This window comes from Salmo trutta, chromosome 6 (genome assembly GCF_901001165.1).
Source record: "Salmo trutta chromosome 6, fSalTru1.1, whole genome shotgun sequence".
Lineage (NCBI taxonomy): Eukaryota > Metazoa > Chordata > Actinopteri > Salmoniformes > Salmonidae > Salmo > Salmo trutta.
Window position 1 is genome coordinate 51,116,236 of NC_042962.1, and position 24,780 is coordinate 51,141,015.

Sequence of the window (24,780 nt, forward strand, 5' to 3'; positions counted from 1 at the left end):
GAATTTTGTAATTTGGGTGAACTATCCCTTTAAGTAATTGCTAAATGTGTTTGTGTGTTTTTCAGACCCACGAGTTAAATGCGTCGCTGGGTATTCCTGTGTCTTGTATTCTACCAGTGAACAACTACAGCCAGGAGTGTGAGCAGGATCAGAACACTGATACCCTGCCCGCCCAGTCTGAACCAGATGTTGAACTATGCTGACAGCTTCTTCAAAAACCAGCTGGAGGAGCAGGAAGAGCTGCATGCATCTAAACCCCGGCCCCGCCCCAAACCTGAGCCAACAGAGACAAGTACTGTTACATGCACACAATCATGCGATTGTTGTGGATAGCCAGATTAATATAATAGTTCGATTCAAATGTTTACTTGCTTTGCTTAGAATAACTATTTCCCTAATAATCCTGTTTGCATGGACACATCTGAAATCAGGCTACCTGATGGCACACGGATAAATGCAGAAAATCGGCAATCAAAATAAACGTTCTACCGCAGCAACCATTATATTTTTGGGTAGAATATTTGATTCGGAGTTCAGACATATACAGTTTGTATGTGAAAACTCCTGAGAAAGACGCATACATTCAGTTGTTCCGAACACACGTCAGTCGCGCTTGAGGGAGGCTCGCTCGGCTCGTGCTAGAACATGCACTGATGAAATACGCCACTGGAACCCCAATTAAGGTGTTTACATGTCCTAATAATTAGAAAGACTGCTCAGAAAACCAGGTGTTAGTAATGTAACCACATATAGGTTTCCTGCATCTATATGTTGTTGGTCTGTATCTATCTTCTCTGCAAACCCTTACTTTAACCTAGCATGTTAATAAGGTCCGGATGGATTGAGGTATCTCACCAGTACTCCTCCAGGTTTTAGTCCACCAGAGGTGGGGCTCCCCATCTATAGTCCCGTTCCCCAGCTTCTAATATACTACTGTTGTGGAAATTCAACACAGGGACACTCAAAGTCAATATTACATGAATCGTTGTTTATTAATAACAGCAAGCTGGGGAGGTTAAAGTCAAACTTAGATGCATAAAGTACCGGTCTGAAGTAAGCTGCCCCAGGGCAGTCCTGTTAGTTCTCTTATATACTGGTTACAGACACATTACATAGGCATGGTTCATAGGGCTGGTTCCGGCATGCGTCTGGCTATCTTAACTTATAAAACATATTCTGGGTGTTCTGCCAGATGGTCCTAAGGAGGGGCTCATGTCGCCCGCTCTCATATCTTTACCAAGCACAGGCAGGAACCAAGGATTATTTATGACACTCAGACAAGATGAACATTTTCAAGGCTATTTCTCGCACAATATAACATTTTCCATCACGCTACTTTCATTATTCAAGACATTATCAACATTGTTGTTACTGATTCATGTTTTTACCATACTCCCTTAATATTTCATTAAAAGGATTCACTTTTCTGCTTTTACTCAATTATTGTTGTGAAATTGTTTGCCGTTTGTACCAGACTGCATCTCCACATGTCTCTTATGCTGGATGTCTCTCTCTGTCTTACTGAAAGGTTGGACAACTGTAGAGCAAGTCTGAGTGAGTCAGGCCCTAGATATGCAACAGATATTTATTCAGCAATTAGTTTTGTTAAATGAAAATACTGTATTGAACAAAGTACAATGAGCAGTATACAGTTGTATGTCTTATCTGACCAATAGCAGTACAGAGTCTGCAGACAACACTACATACACATATTGTATCTAATTACAATATACACTGAGTGGACAAAACATTAAGAACAGCTCTTTCCATGACAGACTGACCAGGTGAATCCAGGTGGAAGCTATGATCCCTCAATGATGTTCCTTATTAAATCCACTTCAATCTGTGTAGATGAAGAGGAGGACACAGGTTAAAGACGGATTGTTAAGCCTTGAGACAATTGAGACATGGATTGTGTGTGTGTGCCATTCACAGGGTGAATGGGAAAGAGAAAAGATTGAAACGCCTTTGAACGGGGTATGGTAGTAGGTGCCAGGCGCACCGGTTTGTGTCAAGAACTGAAACACTGCTGGGTTTTTCAAGTTCAACAGTTTCCCGTGTGTGTCCACCACCTTAAGAACATCAATATTAGGAAGATGTTCCTAATGTTTGATATACTCAGTTTAAATTGTAACTGGGCAAAGTCAGAATGGAATAGCCTCGGAGAATTAAGACAAAAAGGTTTATAAAGCGATAACTAAAAGTTGCCATTTAAACACATCTAGGATCAGTGTATTCCCCAGAATCCTATCCTTAACTATTAGAAGGTAAAATCCCAAACTGACTTCAGATCAGTATCACACCTAATACCCTAGCCACTCAGACTTCTGTTCCACAGCCTGATAGATGTCATCAAAGTAGTTGTTAGAGTAGCGAAGCATCTGGACCACGGCAGTGAGCAGGAGGATGTCTGTGTGGATGTCCAGCTCAAACTCCCGACTGTAGTTCTTCACTGGCAGGATACAGGACTGGGAAACACCCAGACACACACTCACCTCACGGGTCTGAAACAAACACACACACTGTTGTAGTTAAACATGGTGTATTATGTGAGAATAGGGTTCCAGACTCAGCCATGCGCTCTCAGCCATGCACTCACCATCCTCTCTATGTAGTGGCTGAGGTAGATGTTGGTCAGGTCTTCTCTCACTAGAGGACAGGCCTCATCCACCTTAGTAAGCAGGACCAGCTGGGGAACACCTAGTGACACAACACACATGAACACACACATACACAGACATGTAAACCCACGCGCGCACTCACTTCCTTCCTTACCCAGCTTGTTGATCCCCTTGCGGATGGCGGCGAGCTTGTCCACCATCTTGGCAGAGAGCAGTGTGACCTTGCATGCGTCCAGTACGTAGACCACACAGTGGATCGTGTCCTTCAGGCTGGGCGACTTACAGAACCCGACACCATCCGCCTGGACAGACATGGACGGGTTGAACTGGGGGAGAGAAACAGGACATCAGCCCCCAAGATAAATATACTACTACTGCTACTGTACTTTCAACCACATGCTTTCCCTACCATGAGGCTGGTGCTACTTTAACTCGGACGACAGGCTGATCGTAATGGCTGGAATGATTGGTATCAAACACATGAAATCCTCCTGTTGATACATTTCTATTCATTCTGTCTTCTTCCAACAGCCTCCACTGCTACCATTTGCCAGTTTTACTCACCTGGTACCGGTCTTGTACGTGGCCCTTCATGATACTGTTGATGTCGTCTATATCCAGCCCTGCGCTGGGTCCTTCCTCCAGGCCCATGGTGTCACACAGGACCAGAGGGAGAGCCTTCCCACCCTGCTCTGCCTTGATGCTGTAGGTACGGAACTACAGAGAGAGAGATTTGGAATGTTAAGTCCAGTACAATAGGGATGTTCCATAAGCCTTGCTTGTATAATTTCAGACAGTAGTTTTGAAAGTAGTGCTCATGGACCAAAACGGGATCCGGGGGGGGGGGGGGGGGGGGGGGGGGGGGTAGATGGTATGTTTTAAAATGTAAAATATATATTTTTTATAATAATAAAGTTCTACCTGATGACATAAAAAAAATATGTCAATAAAACTTAAACAGCGGTTTTCAAACAACTATGAGATTTGTGGTGACGTGGGGAGCAAGAAAATACCCTCCCTCTGGCTAGAAACTCACTGCAGGTTTAGAAAAGTACAGTTTTCTTGACCTTTAATCCTAGCCCGTGATGTCACAGAGAAGTATTTTTTAAGACATTTCTTTTTGTATTTTTAAATCACAGATCATAGAAACAATTTTCCCATAAGTAGACACTTATTTGGTGCTGGAGATAATAAATATGAGGTGAAAAGTGGCAGAATTGTCCTTTAAGATCCCGGACTGCATCTTTAAGATACAACCACACACACACTCATGCGGGTATACAAACAGTACCTGTGTGGTGAGGCTGGTGCCTGCGCTGCCGGTGTTAGCCTGCCCGGTAACATGTCCTTTGAAGACAGAGTTGATGGAGTTGAAGAAGCTGGACTTGCCAGCCCCGACCGGACCCACCAGCAGAACTCTGGCCTGGACCACAGACTTTACCTCAGGCTTATAGTTCTTGATATAGTCCATCAGGCGGTCCTTGGTGCTGTTAATGATAGAGATGGATGGAGAAAGGAAGAGAGAGATGGGTGACAGACGAATGATTGATTTAAGTATATTCATTGGAACAGCAGAAGTGGTACTAGATGCATCAGTAGTTGCATAGTATTATGATTTTTGAACTGCTTTTGAGATTTAACAGACAGGATACCTATATCCTTCCCAGTCAATTTTCCTCCAAGGAGTCTTCAGACGGCCCCCACAGTCTGCCAGAAATTGAGACAAAAAAAACCCAACTGATTTAATAAATACACTAATTGCTTCAACAACCTCTCCCGCAATGTGAGCAAGACAAAGGAGATGATCAAGGACTACAGGAAAAGGAGGGCCGAACAGGCCCCCATTAACATCGACGGGGCTGTATTGGAGCGGGTTGCGAGTTTCATGTTCATTGATGTCCACATCAAATCAAATCAAATTTATTTATATAGCCCTTCGTACATCAGCTGAAATCTCAAAGTGCTGTACAGAAACCCAGCCTAAAACCCCAAACAGCAAGCAATGCATGTGAAAGAAGCACGGTGGCTGGGAAAAACTCCCTAGGAAAAACTCCTGAGAAAGGCCAAAAACCTAGGAAGAAACCTAGAGAGGAACCAGGCTATGAGGGGTGGCCAGTCCTCTTCTGGCTGTGCCGGGTGGATATTATAACAGAACATGGTCAAGATGTTAAAATGTTCGTAAATGACCAGCATGGTCAAATAATAATAATCATAGTAGTTGTCGAGGGTGCAACAAGCACGTCCGGTGAACAGGTCAGGGTTCCGTAGCCGCAGGCAGAACAGTTGAAACTGGAGCAGCAGCATGGCCAGGTGGACATCACCAACAACTATCCTGGTCTAAACACACCAAGACAGTCGTGAAGAGGGCACGGCAACACCTTTTCCTCCTCAGGAGACTGAAAAGATTTGGCATGGGTCCCCATATCCTCAAGAAGTTATACAGCGGCACCATTGAGAGCATCCTGACCGGTTGCATCACCGCCTGGTATGCAACTGCTCGGCATCCGAACGTAAGGCGCTACAGAGGGTAGTATGAACGGCCCAATACATCACTGGGGCCAAGCTTCCTGCCATCCAGGACCTATTTAATAGGCGATGTCAGAGGAAGGATAAAAAAATTGTCAAAGATGCCAGTCACCCATGTCATAGACTGTTCTCTCTGCTACCGCATGGCAAGCAGTACCGGAGCGCCAAGTCTAGGTCCAAAAGGCTCCTTAACCTGTTGGGGATAGGGGGCAGTATTTGCACGGCCGGATAAAAAACGTACCCGATTTAATCTGGTTACTACTCCTGCCCAGTAACTAGAATATGCATATAATTGTTTGATTTGGATAGAAAACATCCTAAAGTTTCTAAAACTGTTTGAATGGTGTCTGTGAGTATAACAGAACTCATTTGGTAGGCCAAAACCTGAGAAGATTCCAAACCAGAAGCGCTCTCTCTGACTATTTCTTGGCCTTCTTGATCATCTCTAACCAAAACAGGGGATTTCTGGCATAACGTGACATTTTCTAACGCTCCCATAGGCTCTCAGAAGGCGCCAGAATGATGAATGGTGACTTTGCAGGCCATGGCTGAAAAACAGTAGCGCATTTGGATAGTGGTCGATCTGAGGACAATGAGACTGGAGGCGTGTGCACGAGCCGACACCATGTTTACTTTCTCTCTCTTTGAACGAAAACAACGACTCCCGGTCGGAATATTATCGCTTTTTTACAAGAAAAATCGCATAACAATTGATTTTAAACAGCGGTTGACATGCTTCGAAGTACGGTAATGGAAAATTTTGACATTTTTTGTCACGAAACGCGTCGGGCGCGTCACCCTTCTTTACCCTTCGGATAGTGTCTTGAATGCACGAACAAAACGCCGCTATTTGGATATAACTATGGATTATTTGGAACCAAACCAACATTTGTTATTGAAGTAGAAGTCCTGGGAGTGCATTCTGACGAAGAACAGCAAAGGTAATCAAACTTTTCTAATAGTAAATCGGAGTTTGGTGAGTACCACACTTGGTGGGTGTCAAAATAGCTAGCCTGTGATGGCCGGGCTATCTACTCAGAATATTGCAAAATGTGCTTTCACCGAAAAGCTATTTTAAAATCGGACATAGCGAGTGCATAAAGGAGTCCTGTATCTATAATTCTTAAAATAATTGTTATGTTTTTTGTGAACGTTTATCGTGAGTAATTTAGTAAATTCACCGGAAGTGTTCGGTGGGAATGCTAGTCACATGCTAATGTAAAAAGCTGTTTTTTGATATAAATATGAACTTGATTGAACAAAACATGCATGTATTGTATAACATAATGTCCTAGGATTGTCATCTGATGAAGATCATCAAAGGTTAGTGCTGCATTTAGCTGTGGTTTGGGTTTATGTGACATTATATGCTAGCTTGAAAAATGGGTGTCTGATTATTTCTGGCTGGGTACTCTGCTGACATAATCTAATGTTTTGCTTTCGTTGTAAAGCCTTTTTGAAATCGGACAGTGTGGTTAGATTAACGAGAGTCTTGTCTTTAAAAAGTCATATGTTTGAGAAATTGAAGTAATAGCATTTCTAAGGTATTTGAATATCGCGCCACGGGATTACACTGGCTGTTGAGTAGGTGGGACGCTAACCCATAGAGGATAACAGCTTCTACCCCCAAGCCATAAGACTGCTGAACAATTAATCAAATGGCCACCCGGACTATTCACTTTACCCCTACCTACATGTACAAATTACTTCGACTTACATGCACCCCCAAACATTGACTCGGGAACAGGTACCCCCTGTGTATAGCCTTGTTATTGTTATGTGTAATGTCTGCTTCCAACTCACACCCTCAAACACTTAGATCCCCTAAACGCAGCTCACTTTCCAGCCCACACCATCAAACACCTAGATCCCTGAAAGCAGCTCACTCTCCAGATCCCAATCACCTGAATTCTAATCACCTGTTCACACACCTGTATGTCATTATCACATGTGACACACATCCTTCAGAGCTCTGGTTATCCTCGTGATTTATTCCTCCCGTGTATGATAGTTTTTGCCTGCCTCACTATGACGCCTTTTTGCCTATTCCCTGCCTGTACTTTAGCCTATCGGATTTCCTGTTATCTACCTATTGCCTGATCTCCCGGACTACATTACTAGCCTTTTCCCTGCCTGTACTATTGCCCTTTTGGACACCCTGTGTATGACCTTCTGCCTGCCCCTGGACCCAGCTACCTGCCTCCTCCTGTGGTCCTTCACAAATAAACACCTGCTGCGCTTGAAACCAGCTCTCTGTGTTCATTACATTATGTGTTGCTTTTTATTACATTTGTTTAACTTTATTTAATAAATATTTTCTTAACTCTTTCTTGAACTGCACTGTTGGTTATGGGCTTGTAAGTAAGCATTTCACTGTTGTATTTGGTGCATGTTACAAATAACATTTGATTTGATTATATTCACATTGCCTTCTGACTGGTTTTAATATTTTGCCATATTGGTTACATGTATCCAATCGTTTCAGTAGTGCCTAGGGAGTAGGGGCTATAAAAGACCACTCACCTTCCACTCTGTACACCTCACACTCTGTCAGCTGCAGGTCATTGCCATGCATCTCTTCCCCTTCAAAGGTGTAGTTGTTCCCTGCAACAACTTGAACTGTAGCGGTGTTATTATTAAGAAACCACAAGACGCCAACATTAAGACCATGCTTTCCATCTGTGAAACCGTACTGGCCATTGGTACTGGACACACGCAGTGGATTTTCTCTCTGGTCGGTGATGCTGTAGAGAAAGGCCTTATCATCGTTGATCACCTGTCCAGTCTGGGCGTAGTCCTTACTGATGTAACCTCCGAAAACAAACCCAGACTTGTTGTAGGCCACAAGTACGGTGGGTCCCTGGCCATCACAGCGGTTGTGGAAGGCTGAATGCATGTAGCTGTGGACGCTGGCTTTGAGCAGAACAAAATATAATAGAAAAGTACTTTATTACCTTTTACTGAAGCAATTGTTCTGTTCTGCCTGCATTGCAGGCCTGATAAAACGAATCTCATAAATAAAAAAGCTGCCATTAAAAAGAAGTCCATTGTTCCGACAAACCTTTGTAGAGCTGGTGGAGTCTGACATGGCTGAACAGAGACAGCAGCTTTCTCTCCTGTTCTACTGACAGACTGGACTTCACACCACTCATGACGTCGCCAAGGACCTGCGGTAGAAAGACCAGCAATAAATAGTAACAGAAACACATGATCATACTGATTAACCTCACCTCACTGTACAGACACACGCCGAGGAAAGAGCGAAAGGAATGTAGATTAGACAGACTCATATTTTCATAGATGCTACCACACAAATATCTGTTAGAATTACTTTATTTTGAAGCGCTTTCTTTAGATTGTTATGATGATGTAGGTGATCTTACCGTTTGTAACTGACGCTCGTGTTAGAAATATAACTCTTCTAATGCAGTGGGCTACTGGGCTTCAATCATTCACAGCAAGTATAATCAACCACAATATCCAGGCCGCGCACTATAAAACAGAGACGTTTCAAGCTTTCCTTTTCTTAAAACCGAAACTTCGGCTGCTTTGAGTCACTCAAGTTCCCTTTCTTTTTGTTTGCAATACAGGAAAGGACCGCTAGTGCGCCGCATGCTGGCACGCCGGTCGTCGGGGTTAGCGTTTCTTTTAGTAGCATATCTCGATGTGCAGCCCGAAAGAGAGAGTGCAACTTGCACAGCCTGTAGCCTTCCCTCCACAAGTCATGTCAGGAAATCCAGGGCTTCTACAGTAGGATAGAAGACTGGGAATTGCTCATGGCTTAGAAATAAAACATAATGGTATTTCATTGACAATCAGCTGTAATTCTATTTTAGGCTACTTTAAAATGACCTGTACAATTCTTAGGTGTGGATGTGTGTGTGTGTGTGTGTGTGTGTGTGTGTGTGTGTGTGTGTAAGAAGAGAAGCAGTAGGTCAGAACAACACAGGTGTTATTATATTTTTATTAATGTTGTCTACTTTTTCAATATCATCTTTTTTTAACAGCAATATCCACAAAAATATGAACAGTAAAGTCTTAACAGTAAAGTATTTAACTGTAAAATATGAACAGTAAAGTCTTAACAGTAAAGTATTTAACTGTAAAATATGAACAGTAAAGTCTTAACAGTAAAGTATTTAACTGTAAAATATGAACAGTAAAGTCTTAACAGTAAAGTATTTAACTGTAAAATATGAACAGTAAAGTCTTAACAGTAAAGTATTTAACTGTAAAATATGAACAGTGTGCAAGAAAACATGAATTATGGCACATCAGAGCGACCAGATACAAAAAAATAGATATTATATTTCCTTCATAATCTATAACTGATCATTCACAATTAATCAAGGCAAAAAGATACGGTAATGCTTTACGTTACAGTCCTGTCCCAGCTGGAATGAACACATTGTGGTAACAATGGGGACTTTCAACCTGGTACCAAATAGTCCTCGCTTGCAACGAAACAAATGTTTTTACCGTGTTATTTCTAAGCAAATACCAAGTTAAAGGGGACCGCAAAACAAAGCGTTACCAGAGATACATACTGTATATGCATACACAGGAGATAAAAAAACACAATGATGAGTCCAGGTAAAACTGACCCGAGGTCAGTGTCTAGGGACAGAAATTTGTTTTAGGGTTCTAGCGTTCTGCACTGGGTAAGATCTAGGATCAGATTCCATTCCCCAAATCCTGACCTAATCTTTAGGGGGAGAAAACTTTAAACTGACCTAGATCAGCTGTAGTGAATGATGTGGGAATGGGAGCACCACAAGACTTCCATTGTGGAGCTTTGTGTCTTCTTTTAAGACTGTTCACTCAAATACTCTCAACTATTCTCAAGTCTAGGGCTAGAATGTTGTTCCTGACCAATGTGACCTGACCAGGTAAAACTCCTGGTCCTAACCAGCATACAACACAATACACCACAACAAGGCAAACCATCAATCAACCAATCAATCAAACAACCAATCAATAAAACAACCAATCAATCAAACAAACAATCAATCAATCAAACAACCAATCAATCAAACAACCAATCAATCAAAATAACCGTCCGTGGAATGAATGAATTAAGAAATAACAATATTCTCCCTCAGATAATCACTTTTAAAAGACATTAGGAAACTCTCTGTCTGTCTGTCTGTCTGTCTGTCTGTCTGTCTGTCTCTCTGTCTCTCTGTCTCTCTGTCTCTCTGTCTGTCTCTCTGTCTGTATGTCTCTCTCTCTCTCTCTGTGTGTGAGAGAGAGAGACAGTGTTTTAATGGTTCAGGTTTGTTTCTCACAGTGCTTAGCCTGTGTATAAGAAGCTATGCTATGAGTACGGCCACGCCACTGCTTTGTAGATGTGGTTGGCTCCCCATTTAGTCACTAGGGGATTGTGTGTGTGTGTGTGTGTGTGTGCGTGCGTGCGTGCGTGTGTGTGAGAACCTGCCTCAAGCTGAATGAGGAAACAGACTAAATTCTAACAGAAGGGAAATATTTACGCAAAAATTGAACGTCCACAGAAAAGATTCTGCAACAGGCTGACATTCAATTAAAGCGCATTTTGTTTTTTTTGGTGGAAAAAGTTTAATGTACTTTGATTGAATTCTGGCCTAGGTTTTATCTTACAAACACTGTACAGTTCGATAATAATACTCGACTGACCTGCTTCCATTTAGAAAGAAACTCAAACCAAACCCAAAACAGCTACTCTCAAAACGTATCACTTCTGCACATGGCTTAAAGAAAGTTTATACACTTTTGTTTTTATTTTCTCTAGTGTCTTTTACATTTTTTACAATCAAGTTTGGTTTGGGAGTAGAGGAATAGGACTGTGGAGGTGGGGACACGGGACACCACTTTGTAATTTGCTCCTGTTCCTCAATAGAACACACGATGAGCCAATAAGCAAAGCCCATGATGTGATGCTTGCTCTCATTGGCAGAACTAGTGATGTATCTAACCACTGATATAGGATCAGATATTTGTACACCCCCCTTATGGTTCAAGTTAAGATTGGGGATGATAATCTGATCCTAGATCTGTGGTTAAGGTAAACTTTTGCCTCAAGTGTAAAGTTAAGGAGTGAATGGAAACCTACAGTATCTGCTAAGTGTATGGCAATAAATTGACAAAATATTGAAACGATAATTAATTAAAAAACATATATATATATATACTTCTGGGGTTAAAAACCTGAACACAGTTAGCCTCTCAGTACTCAAGAAAGAAGTTTCATTAGGCTGAGTTTACACAGGCAGCAAAATTCTGATCTTTAGCCTTATTATTGGAAAAAGAGCTGATTTGATTGGTCAAAAGACCAATTAGTGGACAAAGATCTGAATTAGGCTGCCTGTGTAAACGCAGCCTTTTAGACACAGATCTAGCATCAGAATACCCTCTCTAAATCCTAACCTTTACCATTAGAGGGAAAACACAAGACTGATCTTAGATCAGTATATAGGGGCAACTTAATCCACAAGTCGACACAGCTGGAGTTTTGGCCTATAGAAAACCCACTGACCAAGAACTCAAAACCAAAGCAGTAACACTGTTGATCGATAACCGTCGCTAGAGTGGGAGTGTATGTAGCCTATGCTTTAGCTCAGTGGGCTAACACAGTCTTGTGGCATTGCAGATGATCCGGGTTTAAACACAGTGGGTACATATGCAGCATGTACCACCAACCTGCTCAGTGTTTCAATGCCATGTTCACAAAAACACAATGTCTTGTGGAAACACTGACATTACCGTTGACCCAAGGTTTCAGGAAGGGGCCATCCCCATTGTGATACTTAGCAAGTCAGTGGCAAGTCAGCCACTATATGGCTAACAAACACACCATGTATAGCCACAGTGGTTTAGTGATGGGTAACCATGCCTGAGACCTGAAGACTTGTATTAGCTTCCACGGCTAATGGCTAGGCTTTAGCTGAGAGGGCTAACACATCTTGTATCACACGGACGACCCAGGTTTTACACCAGATTGGTCACACATACACCCCCACCTCACTCCTTACCCTCATGTACCTTACACCCCTCACTCCACAGCACACAGATACATGCTATCAATCAATCGATTAATCAATGAATCAACAAATCATAGATTCACTAAAATACATGCTATACATCAGCCTATAACTTCATGTAGGCGACTGTGGATTCCTATTAAGATAATTGTCCTAATCCCTTTTTCAATTAAATCTGCCATCTCCACTTGAGTGTCACTATCTCTGTGGGTGAGTCAGTAACCAGTATCAGGTAGGGCTGTTAGTGCAGGCTTACCCTCAGCACCACAGAGACACAACTCAGGGCTAATATCACTAATGTGGTAATGTGGTCTGTAAACACAGACACCGCCCCCTAGCTGTGGCTATTGAGTATGGCGCTTTTCCAGAGTGGCTATTTCGTTTCTGTGTGTGTGTGTGTGTGTGTGTGTGTGTGTGTGTGTGTGTGTGTGTGTGTGTGTGTGTGTGTGTGTGTGTGTGTGTGTGTGTGTGTGTGTGTGTGTGTGTGGTATGTATAGCCTGACAGAGCTGGGCCTTGTTGGCTGTTGCAGAGTCAGCCGGTGGGAGTGTGCGTGTGGGCAGAGGTGTGTGTGTGGGCAGAGGTGTTTGGGTGGGCATAGGTGTGTGTGTGGGCAGAGGTGTGTGTGTGTCTGATGGGCAGAGACGAGTGTGCAGCTATAGGATGATGCAGGGTTTCTTGTCTTTGAAAGGGTTTTCTGACGTTGGGACGCCAACGAGGAGCGGGTCATTACGGGCGTGCTGCTCACAGTAACTCATCAGGTCTGCCGCTGCCTTGGACACCTGGGGGGGAAGAGAGCGAGAGAGAGAGAGAGAGAGAGAGAGAGAGGAGGGGGAGAGGGAGAGAAGGGGGATAGGGTAGAGAGAGAAAGATAGGAGGGGTAGAGAGAGAAGGGGAGAGAGAGAGCAGAGGGATAAGGGTGAGAGGATGAGGGGGAGAGAGAGGGAGAAAGGAGGCAGGGAGAGGGATATTGTGATGCTTTGGTAACAGTGGACTGCTCCTTACAGTGGACTGCTCCTTACAGTGTATTGCTCCTTACAGTGGACTGCTCCTTACAGTGTATTGCTCCTTACAGTGTATTGCTCCTTACAGTGGATTGCTCCTTACAGTGGACTGCTCCTTACAATGGACTGCTCCTTACAGTGGACTGCTCCTTACAGTGGACTGCTCCTTACAGTGGACTGCTCCTTACATGCTAATAAAAACCTTAGCGTTGACACACACCTTAATACGTTCGATCCCTGCCTCGATCCTCAGTTGTTCCACCAGTTTCCTGGCCTGGGCGATGTTGTTATTGGTTGACATCCTGATCCATCAATACACACACCCCCACTATGGAGAGGGGGAGGGGAGAAGAGAAGGGGGGAGAGAAAGAAATCATTTAAAAGCAGTTTTATACTGCCCTCGTGATTTTCTGCTACAGTCATCATGTTTTTTTTCTCAGGCTTGATTGTACATTTACTGTCCTAAATCTCACACACACACACACACACACACACACACACACACACACACACACACACACACACACACACACACGCACACACACACGCACACACACACACGCACACACACACGCACACACACACACACACACACACACACGCACACACACACACACACACACACACACGCACACACACATACCTAGCGGATGGTGTGCAGATCAGAGTCTGCTCCAAGGGCCAGACAGGTGTGTGTTTGGTTGGTAGACAGGTGTACCAGGTGGGACAGGTGTGTGTTGGGTTGGTAGACAGGTGTACCAGGTGGGACAGGTGTGTTGGGTTGGTAGACAGGTGTACCAGGTGGGACAGGTGTGTGTTGGGTTGGTAGACAGGTGTACCAGGTGGGACAGGTGTGTGTTGGGTTGGTAGACAGGTGTACCAGGTGGGACAGGTGTGTGTTGGGTTGGTAGACAGGTGTACCAGGTGGGACAGGTGTGTGTTGGGTTGGTAGACAGGTGTACCAGGTGGGACAGGTGTGTTTACAGGGGATGGGCTGACCAGGTGAGTTGGGTCATTCAGCTGGACAGAAGTGGTTGTGACCTCAGGTCAGATGGTCAGCTGTAAACCTTCACCTCCTGCAGAGAAGAAGTTTCACATTTTTAATATCACATGCGCAAGTACAGTGAAATACCTTTCTTGCAGACTCAAAACCCAACAATGCGATAATCAATAACAATGTAATACTAGAAAAAAACCACACGAGAAATAAGAAGAAATATGAAGAACACAATAAGTAAGTAAACATGCTATATACAGGGTCAGTTCCAGAACCATATTTACAATGTGCAGGGATACTGGAGTCATGAAGGTACTGTAGATATAACATTTGGTGACTATTACTTTATAGTCATATACACGTTGCAACTACATAGTAATTAATAACTGTCTTTCATTTCTTTTGGATTCACAGAAACAAGTTAATTGTGTCACGTGCTAGAAAGTTCCCATTGTTTCAATACATTCATGTTGTCACAGGGCTGTAAAATATAGTACTGTACCAAACTATTCACCAGAAAATATGGGCCTCTCTCTCCCTCCCTCCCTCCCTCTCTCTCTCTCTCTCTCTCAGGAGTCCTACTGTAATTACTCTACTGTGGAGGACCTTGAGATTAATGGCTCTAATTAGGGCTGTGTGTCTGTGTGTCTGTGTGTGTGTGTGTGTGTGAGTAAATCATGTATGAGCTACTAACTATATATAAAGTTTGACAGTTTAAAGGCAGTAAATGCGCATGATAAAATGGAAGGCATGCAAAGAAAACGGTCATACGTGCTGCCATATCCGCTAATACTTTTCAGAAACTGTAGGCCTATCCACTGAGCCCACCTGTTACCACAGAGCTAATTTCATACGCCTGTTGACGTTCCAACTAGTTTCAAACTTTCCCGACGAGGGTACATTCTCTCATTCCCAGACAAAGGGTAAGTGACCTGAAGCATTGTTTGACAGCCTATATGATTTATTTTTCGACCCTCCGAATTATATCCAGGCCTATAGGCCAACGAATAGCCAGTTAGAAACAGTATCGTCGTGTCTTGTGCAGTGTGCTAGTATAGACCATCACATTAGTAGGCTGACATGATTAGACAATACACGGTATTGATTAGACGGGATTTATCAGTTCATGGCGATTCCACTGGTAGACTAATGAAATGGTTGAGCATCCAATATGGACCCTATAGCTGACGCGACACGCGTAAATGCCCAATAATGGACTACATGGGTCTCTGTGTGTGTGTGTGTGTGTGTGTGTGTGTGTGTGTGTGTGTGTGTGTGTGTGTTGCCCCTGCATGCCACAGTAAGCCTGTTCTGCCGATTGAAAACACAATGCGGGCATTTTGACGGATGGAACAGTGTGTCCTATTCCTCGGCCACGCGCACACACACACACACACACACACACACACACACTTATAGGCCTACTGCATAGTCGAATCTCAGCCGGAGAATAGGCTGTTGACATGTCGTTAGAATGCTTATGTACGCTATTCGCCCGTTGGAAATAATACATGTCTTGCAAATAGCCTATTAAGCAAATTTGACATTTCCCTCAATAAAACATCCAGCTGTTTTAGACATCGCTGCTTCCCTCTGATCTATCAGCTACAGTGTGCGCTACCGACGTTTTGATAACGTTTCTCGCACAGACCCTGTCCCCCAGTTCCTCTCCTCCCCACCCTCTCTCTCTCGGCCCTGGTTTGGGAAACCCGAATTCGTGACCGATGACTCTCTCTTTCCCATAAGCGCTGCTTTTCCATGACCAAAATCGGGAAGGCAAGAGCACATAAACCGCAAATAAGTACTCGGTTCTGTAAAGAGGTGATATAAACAGATAAAATAGAATGATATTTACCAACTCACCTCCGAATGCGCCGTATTCCTGATTTAAAGGGGCAGTTTCGTTGGTTCCACAGCCCGTTCGTTCAATCTCGGTTTTTACCGAATCAAACGCCACCCCCTCTGTTGGCTAGCGTTGTATGTCCACCCTATTCCCCTCCCTCCCTTACTCCGCCACTTCTGACAGCCAGCTAGCGCTCTCACACACAAACTTGATTCCCCCCTTGAGAAAAAGGGTTGGTTCAGAGTATAATGGATGAAGTTGCCCTTAGACGACGATCTAGGTTCAGTTTAGCGTTTTTCCCACCAATGGTTAAGGTTAGAATTGGGGAGGATGAGCGGATCCTAGATCAGCGGTTACGGGAGTTCAATAAGATGGCCCTTGTTCCAAATCGAAAACCAATCGGCATTGTACAATTGCACAAACATTTAGGTTGTGGCGCTTTATGTAGAACTATCGAACATCAGATATTCATGTAAGTATTTTCTCTTTGCCGTCGTGTGTGTCCGGAGTGTGAGCTGCTTTCAATGTATCCGCTATACGCATCTGGACATCGAGTTGATACAGTATCAAACAGCAGGGTGCAGTAACACATATACACGCAGGGAGGCGCCCTTACTCAATGTTATTTACAAAGAGAAAGGACTTCATTCCGACTGATATACAAGCTACTTACTAGGCCTGGTTGGTAGACAGAACATCTCTGCCGTATTTTCACCTAAAGCCGATCACGCAAACAGACAGACAGACACAGACGCACACGTACACGCAGCTCTGCAGGCCCAGTTTTCCACTACAGTAGCAGTCTATAGTCATTCCCCATTCTTGTGGGCTTTTTATATCCACCAGAGAGCTAAAAATAGCAGGGAGAGGGGAGCGAGAGAGAGAAAGAGAAAGAGAGCGAGGGAGAAAGAGAGAGGGAAAGCGGGAGGGAGGGAGAAAGAGAGGGAGAGAGCATTTACCGCATTGGCCTCATTTCTACTGAAGTATGAAATTATGCTGATGGTACATTTAGCTTTCATTTCCTCTCCTTTGATGTCTCTCTCTCCTTTCTCTTTTCCCCTCCATCTTTCTTCCGTCTCTCTCTCGTTCTTCTCTTTCTCCCCTCCCTCTGTCTCTCCCTCTCCCTCCCTCTTGCTCACCCCTCTCCCCTCCCTCTCTCTCCCTCCATCTCTCTCTCATGTGAGCAGCAGCAGCATCAGATGTAGCTGAAGCACTAACACAAACTACAGAACATTGCAGTACGCTAAGAATCTAGATCAGTACTGAATTGGAATTCTCACAGTACCATTCGGATTCTAGATTAGTACTGAATTGGAATTCTCACAGTACCATTTGGATTCTAGATTAGTACTGAATTGGAATTCTCACAGTACCATTTGGACACTAGATCAGGCCTGAATTGGAATTCTCACAGTACCATTTGGATTCTAGATTAGTACTGAATTGGAATTCTCACAGTACCATTTGGATTCTAGATTAGTACTGAATTGGAATTCTCACAGTACCATTTGGACACTAGATCAGGCCTGAATTGGAATTCTCACAGTACCATTTGGACACTAGATCAGGCCTGAATTGGAATTCTCACAGTACCATTTGGACTCTAGATCAGTTTAGCAGTATATGAGCATATAACAGAGGTCATTTGGAGAACCAAGCTCACGTGATCAGTAACCAAACCACCAAGGCTTTAGCTCACCGGGTGAACACAGTCTTGTGATGCGCAGATGACCCGGCATTAAACCCAGTTGGTCAAAAGACTAAGGACTGTATTTCTGTTAAATCAGCTGGGTTTAAAATCCTCACCATCACCCTGAACTGTTACTATCCCCCAGTAGGTGCTAAAATGATGTGATGTTATCTAAGAGCATTATCATGGTTATGTGTTGAAACCACAATGGCCATAGTCTCTCTATACAATATATGACTCATGAGTGGTGACTAAAGGAACACATACACACTCTCTCTCTCTCTCTCTCTCTCTCTCCCTGTTCTCTCTTCCCACCTCTCTCTGACTCATAGAGCCTGTGAGAAACTTCTCTCCGTGAGATGGCCGTCAACTTCATTATCCACTGGGTCGGGTGTGTGTGTGTGTTGCTTGTTTTATAGTCTCTATGTTAAAACAGGGTCAACTGTGTTTGTGTTTTATAGTCTCTATGTTAAAACAGGGTCAACTGTGTTTGTGTTTTATAGTTTCTATGTTAAAACAGGGTCAACTGTGTTTGTGTTTTATAGTCGCTATGTTAAAACAGGGTCAACTGTGTTTGTGTTTTATAGTCTCTATGTTAAAACAGGGTCAACTGTGTTTGTGTTTTACAGTCTCTATGTTAAAACAGGGTCAACTGTGTTTGTGATGGAGTATGTTAAAACAGTGTTAATGATGTGTGTTGTATGTAAACAGCATTATGTCAGTGATGTTAGAGGCTAATTAGTTACACTTACACAAAGATGGCATCAAGAGTGTATGCTTGTGTAACCCCAGATGAATGTGAAGGGTGTGTGTGTGTTATCAGGGTGTGTGTCACCCTCATTAAGATCCAACAGGGGGCTGCTAACCTCAGGTCTCCTCACATTACATTACAGCCTGACACACACACACACACACACTCTCTGCCTAGAAGATCTACGGCTGTCGTAAAGCATCACCTGGGTCACACCACATTCTGACGTTGCAACCGTAGCCGTCACAGTCGCCATAGCAACCACATTGGGTGAAGAATCCTCAAGCAGATAAAGAGAGAATGTGCTTTGCTTTGCAGGCATGCTGTCAGGGAGTGGAGAACAGTATGACACAGTATGAGGCTGCAAGCTGTTGTCATGGTGCCTTCAAGAAAACTGGGATCTCTGAAAAGAAACAAGCTATGATTGGGAAAAATCGTGACGTCAGTGATCTTCAGGTCAGAGAAGTCGGGGCTCTAGGATGATGCCCGAGTTTCTGACTTGTAATTCCGAGTTGGATGTCCTTTCCAAATTATTTTTCGCCATTCAGAGCTATTTTTTGGGGTATTTTTTGGGGGGGGGGGTCTTGCACGCATCGAAATCGGAAGTCGGAGATTTACTAGTTCCGAGTCGTGTTGAGCGCACCATCAGTCCACGTAACCAACCTGGTATCAAACCCGCTTTTCTATACCAGGGTTTCCTATACACCCCCGGGTGCACATTTAGTATTTTGTCCTAGCACTACACAGCTGATTCCAATAACCAGCTCATCATTCAGCTTTGATTATTTCAGTCAGCGGTGTAGTATTTGTATTTATTATGGATCCCCATTAGCTGCTTCCAACACAGCAGAATTAAGGCAGTTTATACAATTTTAAAACATTACAATACATTCACAACACACTGTGTGCCCTCAGGCCCCTACTCCACCACATACCTACAGTACTAAATCCATGTGTATGTATAAATCAAATCACATTTTATTTGTCACATACACATGGTTAGCAGACGTTAATGCGAGTGTAGCGAAATGCTTGTGAAACAAAATACTGCATAGTTTCCTAGGAACGCGAAGCGAGGCGGCCATCTCTGTCGGCGCCGGAAGTGCGTAGTGCTAGTGCAAAAACCAAAACACGCACCCATGGGGGGCCCCAGGACCGAGTTTGGGAAACCTTGATCTATACAATGCAAGACCATGTCAGCCCACTAAGCAAAATCCTAGGTGTTCAATATAGGAGCCAACAGTAGTCTTCAGGTCTCAGACCAGATCATCTTTCTGTCATTTCACACACATTGTGAAAGGAAATATCACACAAAAGGCAGATTCTTAACTGTTGTTTTTATTAGGAAAATCTTTTTGCAGATTCGATATGATAATTCCTTCATATACATAAGATCTTATAGTTAGGATGCATTGCCACAGTACATTATTATAGTAGGAAGACTATTGCTAGAATAAATAGCTATAATAATAATTATAACCATCTTAAAAATAAAATAAAATGTCTATACATGATCATTAAGTAAAAAAAAAAGTCCAAACAAAAAACATGTTTACAAAAACAATAAGAGATTAAAAACAGTTACACTTTTCAAACCAAAGCCATTATTAATGCAGAAGAATTATAATAATAAAATACAAATATGTTAATTTCACAGTTTGCATCCTTATTGGTTCTCATGCTGGCTGGAAGGAACACTTATTGGGGCCATGCAGGGAGGGAAGGACAGAGATGGAGTTTAGTAGAACTACACTACCCAGAAGTCATTGCACCCCTCAGAGGCCCGGTCCAGAAACAACTTCGAGGCACTTCCACATTTTGTGTTTGGCAGAGCAGACAAGTGTAAACAATATGGCGGAAGTTCCCCAAAGCCTAATAGTTAACCCTGTCCGCTATCCAGTCCCTTCAGATATTTTAACTGCTAGGGGCTAGGAGTTGTTTCTGGGCTGACAGTACAATCTGAGGTGATGCAAAAATTCCAAACTGCATCCCTGGTAGGATTGAGTTTATAGAACATGTTTCTGATTAACTACACTCAATGAACTACTCTTCCCATAGTCCTTTGTGCCGCTTCTCTTCTGCAACATGACCAGTACCCAGTTACCAGCGACATGACTTTCTGATAACACACATCAGTGAAAGGCTCTAGGGGCTTTTTCAGGTAGAAACTACATAGAACAGACAACTATCTGGCTTGTATAATCTCTTCTAGAATCATATCAGCTCTGTTCTGTGTGTTTCTATCTTGGTTTTGATTCAGCCATACAGCAGCCTCTTTGTCCATTCCTTAGTCATTATAGGAATGCTCTCTGAACCCATTCGGAACTTGACATACAACAAAATCAGACTTTCACATAAATCATGTTATTGATATATTTGTGAGGAAAGTCTAGTTGTGTGTGTGTGGCTGTCAAGACAGGATCCAGCACTCTAAACTACACACGTGAAAAAAGAAACCCTCTCATTGGTTCATCTCTGGAGGACTCCGCCTATTTGGGCTCTGGCCAGTCCCCCAGGTGTTCATCCAATGAGGTGAGAGATCTTCCTCAGGGCCCATCCCTTCTCTGATTCTAATAACATACTGTGGAATCACAGTTGGCAGCTCTACCTTTTCACTCCTAGGAGAACCACACTACCCACAATCCTTTGAAGAGGGCCATGATGTCACCATTCCCTAACGTTCCTAAATCCTCTATAGACTCTATATCCACCTCCAGCTATATAACTCTAATTGCTATTTACAGCTATCTACAGATGTGAAGGGGAGTGGTGAAACTAATAGGAAGCACACAACAGAAGGGTTACAGGGTGACACAGCAGTGCAGAAAAACAGAATGTCCAAATCTCATGACACCCTATTCCCCAAGTTGTGCACTACTTTGACCAGAATCACATCGGATCAGGGGACGAGGTGCCGCATGAGACGCAGATAATGAGGTTTCTGTGGCACAGAGGACTGCTCGCTGTCTGCTTGGCATGCCTGTGTATTTATGTGTGTGGGTGTGTGTGTGCACACAGTGGTGTAAAGTACTTAAGTAAAATTATTTTAAAGTACTACTTAAGTAGTTTTTTTTGGAGTATCTGTACTTTACTATTACATTTTTTTACTACTTTTACTTCACTACATTCCTAAAGAAAATAATGTAATTTTTACTCCATACATTTTCCCTGACACCCAAAAGTACTCGTTACATGTTGAGTGCTTAGCAGGACAGGAAAATGGTCAAATTCACACGCACTTATCAAGAGAACACATGGTCATCCCTACTGCCTCTGATCTGGCGGACTCACTAAACACAAATGCATCGTTTGTAAATGATGTCTGAGTGTTGGAGTGTGTCCCTGGCTATCTGTACATTTTAAAAACAAGAAAACAGTGCCATCTGCTTTGCTTAATAAGGAATTTTAAATGATTTATACTTTTACGACTTAAGTATATTTGACCAATTCCATTTACTTTTGATACTTAAGTATATTTCGAACAAAATACTTTGACTGATTAACTTTCTATTGGAGGTATCTGTACTTTTACTCAAGTATGACAATTGGGTACTTTTCCCACCCCTGTGTGTGCATGAGCCTGAGCAGTGTGACTCATGCAGACGTGTGGGTCATCTCCACAGGGAACCTCTGACTGACACTTCATAAAACCGCATTAACAAACACACACACACTGATTCAAACTAACACTGTTGAGTGCACTGTGTACACACACACACACACACACTAGTTTGATACTATTTGATGTAGAACGTTTCACATAATTCATTAAAATGTGGGTTATGTCAATCTGATCTGAACAATAGATGACTGTATACTATATTATAGATCTAGTGTAATACTGCACTTTAACACTTTTCTAATCAGATACAGGACCTTTTCCTGAGCATGTGATCTGAACAGCAACAACTCTGAGCCTTAGCTATAGCCTACAACTGGGGATCAGCGGTTTCCTGGTCAGGGCATGAGGTCAGGAAAACATTTGGGCCATAAGTATAACACAGCACATAGCAACACAACATACCTTCTCAATACCCTATACACAGTGGCCACCAGGGACGGAGACCATTCCCTTTCTATTTCAGTCTATTCAATATGCCCATTGGTTTTCCAATGACAGATTTTTCCTTTCATGAACAGAATTTCAACTAATATTCTGAATTGAAAATGAACTCCAATCCCTGGTTGAAACTCGAATCAATTCCGTGCTTCTTTATTAGAGATATGAAGCGGTGTTTTCTACTTCTTTGGGTCCAGTTTAGATCCGGGTTCCCTCACATAGTGTGTCCTAAATGGTACCCTATATAGTGAATTACTTTAGATCAGAGCATATGGGCTCTGGTCAAAAAGTAGTGCACTATATAGGGAATACGGTGCCATTTGCGATGCAGCTTGACCTTGTCTGTTTTGTTACAATACCGTGCTATATAACCAACCCACAACCTTATGGTGACCTTTACACATGTTTAAATACTGTACACATTACAAGTCACATGGAATAATAACTACTGGATAGCTCCTCCCTCCTTCCCCCACCTCTGTTCAAAATATATTGGCCGTTATTTATTCTGCAAGATAGATAACGGAACATGGTAAAACAAAAACAAAACGTCAATCAAATGATTGTGCTTTTAGCTCTCCTGTATAGTACGTAGGATGACTTTGTCCATAAATGCTGATCTAAGATCAGTTTTGCATCCCCCCTAATGGTTAAAGTTATGATTTGGGGAGTAAGCTGATCCTAGATCTGCGGTTAGGGGCAACTTCCATCTGGAGTATATATTCTGTACTTTGGCAAACAACCTTATTGCTTTACATAAACCAATAGAGGTGTTTGGGACAATAATATAATTACATAATAATATCACTCCTTTTTCATTTACATACTATGTAGGAATACACTTGGTGAATGACCACTGGTCTCCAAAAAGCATGTGCGTGTGCATTTATATTTGTGTGTGTGTGTGTGTGTGTGTGTGTGTGTGTGTGTGTGTGTGTGTGTGTGTGTGTGTGTGTGTGTGTGTGTGTGACATAAAGTGCAATGTGATGGTATTTGCATGGCATTAACCTAATCGAGGGTCTTTCCTCCGTCGAGTAGTCGGCACTCCATCCTGTCTGTGCTTCTCTGTGTATGAAGAGGATTCAGCTGCTTGGCATGGGAAACACAAGGCCAACAGAAAGGCTGTGTATGAAGAGGATTCAGCTGCTTGGCATGGGAAACACAAGGCCAACAGAAAGGCTCCTCACATGAAACAACAAGGGCCAAAGCCAACCAACGCAAACATTCCCAGCGACATCATCCACAGTATTCCCAGTCCAAATCCCACAACAAACTTTTCTAATACCTCTTCACATGTTCCAAGTCCACTCCAAACATTTCAAGTCCATCGTCCATCCAACCAAAGTCCAACTACCAAGTGTCCCAGGTAGACTATTTAACATTTCAGTCCAACTACCAAGTGTCCCAGGCAGACTTCTTAACATTTCAGTCCAACTACCAAGTGTCCCAGGCAGACTTCTTAACATTTCAGTCCAACTACCAAGTGTCCCAGGCAGACTTCTTAACATTTCAGTCCAACTACCAAGTGTCCCAGGCAGACTTCTTAACATTTCGGTCCAACTACCAAGTGTCCCAGGCAGACTTCTTAACATTTCGGTCCAACTACCAAGTGTCCCAGGCAGACTTCTTAACATTTCGGTCCAACTACCAAGTGTCCCAGGCAGACTTCTTAACATTTCAGTCCAACTACCAAGTGTCCCAGGCAGACTTCTTAACATTTCGGTCCAACTACCACATCTTTCCCAGGTTCTCTTTCCTCGGATTCCAGGTCAGACGTGTGACACTGAGCTAAAGTCTTAGAGGGATTATTGATGTCACAAGTTCAACGGTTCTCCAGTTCAAATAATGATTTTCGATCCGTTTTGAACGATGAGTTAAGAGGATTCTCCATTTTGCATGATGACAGAGACGGTTAGGGGGTAATACTGTCTGTATCTTTCAGAGGTGACGGGGAGGGAGGCCATGTATACATAGGATATGTACATTATGTTGGAGTGTCCCTAGTGTAACATCTAGTGACCTCGCCATGAGGTTGGGACCTCACGGCGTAATGGCTGAGGCTGACAGATGCAGGGTTGCGGGTTCGAGTCGTGTTCAGACGACCCCCCCAACCACTACAGTGGGACTGTAAGGAGGGTTAGGACCCTGGTCAGGCAGACAGGAGAATAGAGAGGAGGATACTGAGAGGGAGAAGTATAGAACCCACCAGTGGTCCTCTCTTCACTCTCTCCCTCTCTTCTCTTCCTCTCCGTCTTCTATCCTCTCACTTTCTGT

The 24,780-nt window shown here is 43.2% G+C and overlaps 2 protein-coding genes across 5 annotated transcripts; both read right to left on the reverse strand.

The window, feature by feature from the left end:
- Positions 1-967: 967 nt before the first annotated feature.
- On the reverse strand, positions 968-8,728 carry LOC115196191 (interferon-induced protein 44-like). Of its 3 annotated transcripts, XM_029756820.1 has the most exons (11): positions 8,531-8,728; positions 8,209-8,314; positions 7,671-8,060; positions 4,274-4,328; positions 3,913-4,108; positions 3,186-3,338; positions 2,776-2,947; positions 2,600-2,700; positions 2,496-2,504; positions 1,782-1,843; positions 968-1,566 (listed from the first exon to the last, which is right to left on the reverse strand). In XM_029756820.1, the coding sequence occupies exons 2-10, from the start codon at positions 8,297-8,299 to the stop codon at positions 1,802-1,804; spliced, it is 1,209 nt and encodes a 402-aa protein (XP_029612680.1). In that variant the 5' UTR covers positions 8,300-8,314; positions 8,531-8,728; the 3' UTR covers positions 968-1,566; positions 1,782-1,801. The 3 variants fall into 3 exon arrangements, with proteins under 3 accessions (XP_029612680.1, XP_029612679.1, XP_029612678.1); XM_029756819.1 differs by lacking the exon at positions 968-1,566 and having other exon boundaries at positions 1,784-1,843; positions 2,304-2,504; positions 8,531-8,726; XM_029756818.1 differs by lacking the exons at positions 968-1,566; positions 1,782-1,843 and having other exon boundaries at positions 2,129-2,504; positions 8,531-8,726.
- A 365-nt stretch (positions 8,729-9,093) lies between these two features.
- Positions 9,094-16,563, reverse strand: gng7 (guanine nucleotide binding protein (G protein), gamma 7). 2 transcript variants are annotated; one of them, XM_029756822.1, is made up of 4 exons: positions 16,026-16,563; positions 14,165-14,241; positions 13,386-13,493; positions 9,094-12,943 (listed from the first exon to the last, which is right to left on the reverse strand). In XM_029756822.1, the coding sequence occupies exons 3-4, from the start codon at positions 13,464-13,466 to the stop codon at positions 12,818-12,820; spliced, it is 207 nt and encodes a 68-aa protein (XP_029612682.1). In that variant the 5' UTR covers positions 13,467-13,493; positions 14,165-14,241; positions 16,026-16,563; the 3' UTR covers positions 9,094-12,817. The 2 variants fall into 2 exon arrangements, with proteins under 2 accessions (XP_029612682.1, XP_029612681.1); XM_029756821.1 differs by lacking the exons at positions 14,165-14,241; positions 16,026-16,563 and adding an exon at positions 13,809-13,941 and having other exon boundaries at positions 9,096-12,943.
- Between the last annotated feature and the right edge of the window lie 8,217 nt (positions 16,564-24,780).

Excerpts from the sequence above, each read along its gene's own strand:
- LOC115196191 (XM_029756819.1), bottom strand. The coding sequence starts at position 8,299 with ATGAGTGGTGTGAAGTCCAGTCTGTCAGTAGAACAGGAGAGAAAGCTG. Across the intron at positions 8,061-8,208 it reads ACTCCACCAGCTCTACAAAG|CCAGCGTCCACAGCTACATG; the intron begins GTTTGTCGGAAC and ends TTCTGCTCAAAG. Across the intron at positions 2,948-3,185 it reads ACGTACAAGACCGGTACCAG|TTCAACCCGTCCATGTCTGT; the intron begins GTGAGTAAAACT and ends TCTCTCCCCCAG.
- gng7 (XM_029756822.1), bottom strand. The coding sequence starts at position 13,466 with ATGTCAACCAATAACAACATCGCCCAGGCCAGGAAACTGGTGGAACAA. Across the intron at positions 12,944-13,385 it reads CAGGGATCGAACGTATTAAG|GTGTCCAAGGCAGCGGCAGA; the intron begins GTGTGTGTCAAC and ends CTTCCCCCCCAG.